Source organism: Brassica rapa, chromosome A02, assembly GCF_000309985.2.
Source record: "Brassica rapa cultivar Chiifu-401-42 chromosome A02, CAAS_Brap_v3.01, whole genome shotgun sequence".
NCBI classification, from domain to species: domain Eukaryota; kingdom Viridiplantae; phylum Streptophyta; class Magnoliopsida; order Brassicales; family Brassicaceae; genus Brassica; species Brassica rapa.
In genome coordinates, this window is record NC_024796.2 from 26,597,867 (window position 1) to 26,607,839 (window position 9,973).

General features: G+C 27.7%; 1 protein-coding gene across 1 annotated transcript; it reads right to left on the bottom strand.

Moving 5' to 3' along the window:
- Positions 1-7,074: 7,074 nt before the first annotated feature.
- Positions 7,075-8,355, bottom strand: LOC103854338 (putative nuclease HARBI1). Its single transcript, XM_009131280.2, has one exon. The coding sequence runs from the start codon at positions 8,353-8,355 to the stop codon at positions 7,075-7,077; it is 1,281 nt and encodes a 426-aa protein (XP_009129528.2).
- Between the last annotated feature and the right edge of the window lie 1,618 nt (positions 8,356-9,973).

Sequence of the window (9,973 nt, forward strand, 5' to 3'; positions counted from 1 at the left end):
AATACAAACGAGTCTCCGTATCCATTAGTATTAGACTATTTCAACGTCCACTGAAAGTATATTATGCAAAAGTTTAGTTTTCGATATGATCATAACCATTTTTTTTTGGTAAATGATATTATTATAACCATATAATTCAGCTATCTACAAGATTTGTAGATTTATTTGGCGTGTGATATATTTGCGATTTACTCAAACGAAAATGTAACTGAAACTAATGAATCATTTAATCGAGATCTGGTGCATGAGGGTCTGGGATAGAGATCATACGGGACTTTGTACATGAGAAATAACCATCAAAATCCTGAATTTTCAAATTAAAAAAAAAAATTCACTTGAATTTAGCCAAAACAATATTCAACTTTTAAATATTTGCCATTTTTATTTATATTTTTTGTTGACTCAACCATTTAATAAACTCAGATAGTCAGTTACTAAACTCGAATAACAACTGTTATATCGGATATGATGACGTTTTTAAAAAAAATATTTTATTTAAGAAAATTTTAAATTGATTTATATCATCTTCCTCACTCGAAAACTTACTCTTGAATTTGATTTCATATTTCCAAATCAATTTAGAAACAATCTCTGATGAAAACAAGAAGTAGAAACAACATATAAGAATTAAAACAGTCGATATTTAAAAATTGAAATTGTTTTTTTACTTAAATCCATATTGAAGGTTTATTGCTTTAATTTGAAATTCTAGGGGTTAATGGTCGTTTTCTCCTTTCTAAATATATTTTGTATGGAATAACAACAGATTAAACACCCTGATTTGACTTTTAAACAGTTAAAATACTGTCTTGACTATGAGATATATTGACGAATACTTTTCTTTTTTTTTTTCTTTACGCTAGCTGAAAAACAAAAATTCCAAAATTTAGTAAAGAAACCCCACCGATTGCATCTGATAAAATCTTAGAGGCGTTGTTATAGTTTTCGTTGCATTATTGATAACTATCTAAATGAATATATGATAGAATATAAGATACAAAACTAGGCCTTCTCATGTTGTGGACCTTACTTCAGGGATACTGGGTAAGAATGTGCTATACATAGATATCTGTTTTAGATTAGAATATATTTTTAACGTTAATCATATACTTGAATGTTTATACAAATATTTCAAATACAATAATTTTATAATTTATTTGTTATAATTAATCAAATGTTTAAAACCGAATGTATTTGTCATTTTTATTGTATATTTATTTTATTGTATTTACTTTTAGTTATTAAGCGAATTAATATATTGATGAGAAAACATATTTAAAAATTATTTTATATTTAATTCTTATTAAATTATGACCTGTGCTTAAAAACTTGATTTCCTTTTAGCAATATCTTTTATGCTTATGCATTTTAGATAATATACTATTGTATATACAAAAATCTAAGATATACTAATTTTTTGACAAGTATTATATAGTTTGCTAATTTTAAACCGTTATGTCATAAATAATATATATTTTTAACATATATAGTTTATATTTATGAAAATAAAATTTATCAACTTAATATACTTTTTATCATATTTAGTTAAATTTTTATTTCATTATTGAAAATATAATATATATTAATACATAATAATAATTCATTGCTAATTACGAAATTAGTGAAAAAATTTAAATAAACTTTTTGAATTTTAGGATATGGTTAGAATATTTTTAAAAATATTTATTAGAATTTATAAAATATAATAAATAAATATACATTTATATGTAAAATGAAAAGATATCATGATAAAAGTGGTTATAATTTTTTTTTATTATTAGCTTTAATAAAATACATATAAATTTTTATACATGTATCATATAGTTTGCTAATTTAACCCGCCTTAACAAAATATTATATTTTTAATATTGAACATAAATATTTTATGCTTATGCAAATAAAATATATAAATTTATACATTTATTAAAATTTTATTAAATTTATCTCAATATAATAATTTTATTTTAATATGATTGATTATGATTATACAATAGATGAAATAGGATATAATTTTTATTTTTCATTTTTAAGATAATAATTGAATATATTAATGTATAATAATATGTCAACACTAATTTATAATAACTAATTTCGAAATTAGTGAAAATATTTAAATAGCTTTTTTGAAAATGAAGATCTTGTGAAAAGATTTTAAATCAGACCTGTTAGATTTTTTTATTACTAAATATAATTATTTTTAAAATGAAAGATATTAAAATATATTATGATTTTAGTATTTCAAAGATTTTATATATTATTAGTCTTAATAAATTACATTTAATAAAATTTCTAAATGATGGTCTAAATTAAAAAAAATCACACATAAAAAAAGTCATGACTTTTATTTTAATAGAATAAGACAATATCTTGACCTGCGCAACGGCGCGGGTTTTTGTTTTCATTTATTTTTATATAAATATTTTGTTTTCAATTCTAAATTAATATATATTATAATACATATGTGAAATTTTTTTTTTAAAACATAATAAATTTACTGTATATTTTTTTCATTGAATAGATTTTTGAAACTTTCACATGTATTTGTATCTTCTTCTATATATATTTTTTCAGATTATTATTTTATTATTAAAATCGTAACAATATATATAAAGATTAGTAAAATATTATTTTATTGTTATATTCAAAGATATTGTAACATTACACAAATTTAGAAAAATTTTAAAAATTAAATTTTTTGCTTCATGGATTTATATTATCGAGTAAATAATTAAACATTTAGAGTTTTAAAAATTTTTTATAATAAACTATATAGTTTAAAATTTGTTTCATTGGTTTAAGATAGTAAAGATTAATCATTGTTAGATAATATGATTTTGTTATTTAAAAAAAAATCTTTATAATTTTAAAAGTTAACATCGATAAATATTTAAATATTTAGCATATAAATATATAGTATTACAACATTAAATTATATCTATTTAATTAAAACTATTTATAAATCCAATAGATCATCTATTGTTTAAATCTAATTATTGATTGCCAATAAAAATTTCTGGTAGGTCCAAAATTTAAATGATAAGATTATATATAAAATATAACATGACTTTCTAAGAATAGGTCCATAAGATCCATTTTTTTAAAATCACACATGAATCAAAATTCTGACTTTTGTTTTAATTTATAAGATACTAGATCTTGACATAAACAACCGCGCAGATAATTATTTTCATTTTTATCCACATAAGTATTTGTTTTACATGATTAATTTTAATATTTATTATATTACCAATTGTTTAACATAAAATTTTAAAACACAACCATTTTAATAGTTCACATGCAGTAATTTATTTTTATTTTTAGTTTTCAGTAATAGCATATTTTATATCACGTGATACAAAATTAAAAATTGAAAAATCTTATTGATTAATGGTAAAAATGTAATTGAAAATTAATATATAAAATTAATATCACAAATTTAAGTACATGAGATTAGTTATAATTACATTATTAATTAGATACTTAAAAAGTTTGTTTTAGTTAAAATGAAATATACATTTAGTTTTTAAATACGCAAAATTAACTAAATATTTAAAAGTTTGTTTAAGTGAAAATTAAATATACATTTATTTTAAATAAATACGAAATTAATTAAATATTTAAAAGGTTTATTTTAATGAAAAATGAAATATATATTATATTGTAGAACCCTGTTTAATTTTTAATATTATTTGTGGTTCAAAAAAAAAAAATCTCATCCTAAGTCAAACTCGTTACCAATCAATATATATCCACCGTTTTGTCAATAGATTTATCATTATTGTTATATACGTATGATATTAATTTGATATAGGGGTGTTCAATCCGGATATCGGTTCGGTTTCGGTTCGGTTTTTTTCGGTTTTTGGTATTTCGGTTAGTAAAATATAACTACCATTTTAAATCCATATTTACTTCGGTTCGGTTCGGTTTATATACCGTCGGTTTTCGGTTTATTTGGTTTTATACCAAAAAACATAATTATTTTGTTTGAGATCATATTATATGAATTTTAGAGTCATATTGTCAACACAGTCATTTATTAAAAATATATTACATGTTCAAATAAATGAACAAAAAAATAAAAAATGCTTCTACCATCAAATAAAATAATCAAATCTATAACTAAAATCAAAGCTTGAAATTTTGAAAATAAAAATATGAAACAAAACAGAAACATGAAAGAAAAGTTTTTCCACTCTTCCATACTTAATGTTCATTAAAGTCATGCTTTTTCAATCGAAAATTTTCCATTAATTATTGTCTATCAAATTTATAATCTTCATATTAATTTAGTGAAGACTAAAATAAATCAAAAAGATCAAAAAAGACATAGAAAATAAGATGTCTGAATTACGATGTATTGTTATTTAGTTATAGTTCAAGTGTTTTACAAATTAAGGTTTTTTATTACTATAAAATTATGGTAATAGTTATTAACACAAATTTAAGTTATGTAACAAATAGATTTTAATGTATTGTTATAAAATAGATACATATTTACATGTTTCTACTTTTAATCGGTTTTGTTCGGTTTAATCGGTTATATACCAAACCATATCCAAATCCTACGGTTTTTATAAAATTATATCCATTCGGTTTATATGGTATATATCAAAACCAAACCATATTGTCTATTTCGGTTCGGTTCGGTTCGGTACGGTTCGGTTTTACCATATTGAACAGCCCTAATTTGATATCATATAATATCTATATTAAACTCGCAAAATAGAACTTCCCATGTGCTCTTCTCCCACCAGTTACGATTACCGGCATTTCTGAAATAACATCTAATTTGTTAACTATACAAATAGAATAATGTTCGACCAAAAATAAAAACAAATAGAATAATGATGAAATATCATGATATACGCCTGTAAATAAATGAAAATTTTCGTGAAACAGTAAAAGTAAAAAATAAAGACTATCCCAATCATTAGGCTTACAATAAGCGGATACATTTAACATTGTGAACCAGGTCCAGGATAATTAGAAACTCGGATAATTAATATTTATGTTGTATTGTATAAGAGAATTAGAAGACAGTGGAGGGACAACATAGCTCCGTTCTCTATAATCCCTTATATATTAATTGAGAAACATTATAACCTTTAAGTGTAGCCACGTGTCATCAACAGAATAAAATTCAGAATCCTTAGAAAATATGATGGTCCAATTAAATATACATTATACTTTTCATTAAACTAATCATACAATTAATTAAAGTGTACAATTACTATTTTATTTTCTTTCCTTAAATAAAACCTACGAAATTACCAAATATGACTAATATATATATGATAATTAATGATTCTAATAATAAAGATTTGATAGCAATTTATATCCCATCCATTGTTTTTGTTTAATTTTATATTATTAAAATAAATTAAACAATCAAATTAGCTATGAGATTAAAATATAGATTTTTTCGTACATGTTATATTTTTAATTTTTAAAAATGACAAAATTACTAAAACTGTAAAAATTATTATGTTAAAAATTAATGATCAATGGTTTAACATCCTCTGTATATTAATAGAGAAACATTTAAAAAGTTTAGAACTTGTAATTTGTAGTAATTAAAAAAGTATCATGATGAGTTGTCACGTAACTTGAATGCAAATAACTAAAATGACACAAAAATGAAAAAAATATTGAAGATATATAGTATTGACAAGTGAACGTAAACTTCTCATAACCATAATTAACTTTTAAATTGCTAAATCATGATATAAAACGAAGCTGACATAGTTTCATTGTAACCAAATATTAGGCATGAGATTCTTCGGCTTAAACGTTAGGTTCTTATGTGATAAATAATTTTTTTGACTTAAAATATTTTTAAAAATGAGACCAGTTCATTAGTAAACAAATTATGTATTAACAAAAAAAGTTTTTAAAAATTGTTTAAGGGCCAAATATTAATTCGATCAATAATATAAATTTATTTTTCATACGATATTTCTTAAATAATTTTCATATAAATTTACTATGCGCAAGGCGCAGGTCTTATCCTAGTTAGTTTACTAAAGTTGATCTAGTTGCATTTTAATAAGTTTGATGTGGTCTTCGCCGGACCAAGTTGTCATCCTCCAATTCCTTACCAATCATACTAATTTATCATTTGGAACTTTTTGGAAGCATCTCATTTTCAGGCGTTTTCATTCAGATTTTTTCCTCATATGCATAATATGCATGTATCACACGGTTTTATGATTGCATATTCTACAAAAGGTATTTTGAATTACTCAAAATAAACAAAACCATATTTTCGATATTTTATATAAAAGAGATCTACACTTTCTTAAAGTACTAAGTAGACGCGTCTTTGAAACAAAATAGCTTTCAAACTTTAGATAAAATGGAAATGAAGAGTTTCAAACTTTGGTAACCTAAAACTTCATAAAAATATCGAAAAGAGACGTAATAAAATGGAAGAATTTTGTTTTAAGTAATAATTATACGCCGCCAAAAAAAAAGTAATAATTATATTATTAATATATATAGACAACTTGGATTTTGTAGAATAAGGATCAATAATTTCCAATATACCACCAAAATCCAAAAATACCAACACGGTTTTATGACTCCTACCAATACAAGAAGATATCTTCTTCTTTAAAAAAAAAAGAAAAGAAGAACACTATCTTACCAAATAAAATAATCAAATGATTTATGAACATTCCTTTAACGTTATCAGAAACCGTTTTCAAAAAAAAAAAGTTTTTGAAACCTTTTCAGATACAAAGCTTATTTAAACTATGCTATCTTCTTCGATTGTTAGCATCTTTAGTTATAAGGGCATCCTCAAAGGGGGAGCAGTTAGGTGTGTGCTTAGAGTGAAAATAGTAGTATAATATTGTATTTAGGCTAGGAACATGGGACATCCTCAAAGGGAGATCACTTAATTAAGGGTGTGCTTAACCAAATAAAATTAATTAAATAATGTAACAAAAAAACTTATTTTAAAATTGATTCCAAAAAAAAAAAGAAACACAAAATACAATTGGAAATTTGTACGAAACAAACATATTATTTAATTAAACAAACAAACATTTTATTTAATTAATACAAAGTTTAATATCCAAATTTATTCCATATATTCTCAATCAAATCCTCTTTCAATTGGTGATGTGCTTGTCTATCACGAATTCTTGTGTGACCATCACCAAAACCCTCGAGATTTGAAGCCATACTTACTGAAAACGAACGACCCGGAGTAGTTCCGGTTCCATTTTCTTGTTCCAATTCTTGTTCGAGAGTGTATGAATCTCGTTCATCTTTAACAATCATATTATGGAGTATGAGACATGCTCGCATAATATATGCTATTTTACCTTTCGACCATAAAAGAGATGGATTTTTAATTATCGCGAATCTAGATTGGAGGACTCCGAATGCACGCTCAACATCTTTTCGCACACCTTCTTGATGTTCTGCAAACAAACGATGTTTCGGGTGTTGTGGTCGTGGGATGGATTTAACAAATGTCGCCCATTCGGGGTAAATGCCATCCGTCAGGTAGTAAGCCAAATTATACTCCCTTCCGTTGACATTGTACTTCAGTTCGGGAGCTCGACTGTAAATAATGTCATTAAATACTGGTGATTGGTCAAGTACATTTAAATCGTTACAAGTACCTGGCGCTCTAAAAAATGCGTGCCATATCCATAGATCTTCTGAAGCCACCGCCTCCAAAACAATTGTTGGTTTATCGGTGCCTCGTGAATACATTCCTTTCCAAGCGGTTGGGCAATTTTTCCATTTCCAGTGCATACAGTCGATGCTGCCAACCATCCCGGGAAAACCCCGTCGTTCTCCATAAAAGAGTAGCCTTCGCAGATCATCTTCTGTGGGTCGGCGAAGGTATTCATCGCCAAACAAGTCAACTATTCCGACGATGAAGTGTTCCAAACATTCACGAGCCGTTGTTTCGCCAATACGTATATATTCGTCAACACCATCCGCCGCACCCCCATATGCTAATAGTCGAATAGCTGCAGTACATTGTTGTAACGGTGATACACCATCCCGGAAGGTTGCATCCTTTTTTGGTCGAAAATATGGAACTTCTGCAGTGAGACGATTGACAATACGCAAGAACAATGATTTGTTCATTCGAAATCGTCTACGAAATAACTTCTCCGGGTAAGTCGGATTATCACTAAAATAATCGTTCCATAACCGATTGTGACCTTCTTCCCGCTTTCTATCGATATAGATACGTTTATTCTTCGGGGCCGGCATTTCCTCTGCAGCAGCTTCTAATTCTTTATCAAATTGCTCTTGAAAAATTTGATCTAAACTATCATCATTTGCATCATAATGATAGTGAAAATTGTTGGAAGAAGATGCCATGAAAGCAAAATATTATTAAGATAGAGAAAGGAGTAAGTGAGAGAAGAGAATTGTATGTTCATTAGGAAATAAGAGACTTGTATTTATAGGTATTATAGAAGCTCAATTATTTGGGACAACTCGATGTGATTATGATTCAAAGTGATTCTTCGTTTATAACTACATGCCAATTACATGTGATTCTGAAAATAGTTCCACACAACGATCCAAATGCATGTGATAGTTGCTACTATACTAGGTTCCAAAATACATGTCATTACATGACAATAGATCCGACATACAAGACCAGTTCATACTACACGTCATAGTTGCTACTCCGACAGTTCATACAAGTCACTACATGATTACTAATCCGACAGTACATGATACACAAAATACAATAGATCATTTCACCTTCTTAAACTAAATACAATAGCGCCACAGCCATTGCTACCACAATGCAGCAAATACAATAAGCCCACATCAATGGTTTCTTCTCACCTAACTCAGCAACAAGCCTCTCCAGGTTGACCAATCTCTGCTCTGAAACCCTCTCCAGGTTGACCACCCTCTGCTCTGCAAGGCTTTGCAGATCCCTGAGCTGCATCAGTTGTGTTCCGTAATCAGGTTCAGCTTGAGCCTCCTCTTCACAGCCAGTGTATCCAACCTCAGCAAGACCAAGTTGCAGAGCATAGTAACTGCTATCAGCCTCGTCTTCAGAACTATAGTCTAATGGGCTGTTTATTCCATAGTCGTAGATAGAGTCAAGTCCCATGTCTTCTTCAACCTGAAACCAAAAAACAGAGTTTGTTATAGTTTAGAAGTTTACACTTGTGCAAGAATGAAACTAAAACATAATTCATCAAAACAAGAGAAGAAAATACTGATTCATTAAAACATATCCAGAAACCAAACTGGTTCATTACAAGACTCGTTTCCTAAAGCATAAAACATATCAAAGACAGAGGCAAACAAACTTGCAACAGACAGTTCAAAGTTCCTTAAATAGTTGACGCATTAGGCTCTTTTTAATGACTTTCTCATCTTCATCAAGAGTGTCATTGCGGGCAATGAGGGTATCAAGAAGTGACATCTTTTGGAGTTCTTTCTTCACGTCCAAATCTATCTGTTTCATCTCCCATATCTGACTAATGTTCGAAGCTGGGGCATCCTTGTCTTTCCCTTTGTTCCTTAACCTTTTCATGGCCTTTATACCAGGAGGCCTGCTCTCATGCTCACCAACAACAGATTCTGTAGATGGTGCTGCATCATCGGCTTTTCTCTTGTTAGAGCTGGTTGTCTTCGGAGTTGGGTTCATAGGGGTGTGGTCGCACCATTTCTGTTCAAACCGCAGGACATTCCACGCATACTCCAAACCAAACTTCTTCTTATACAGCAAAGTGAAGATTTGGTGAGCATTCTGCAGAATGTCCAAATCATTCATCCCACTAGCTTTCTCACCCTTTGCATCTGCATAGGTTCCACAGAACCTGCTCACTTCGCGAGAAATCTTTTGCCACCGTTGTCTACAATGCTCATGGTTTCTTGGCTCAGCACCATTAAGTACATGAGTACTTGATGCATAATAATCGGCTATACGCTTCCAAAAGCACCCACCCCTTTGGTCATTGCCAACAAT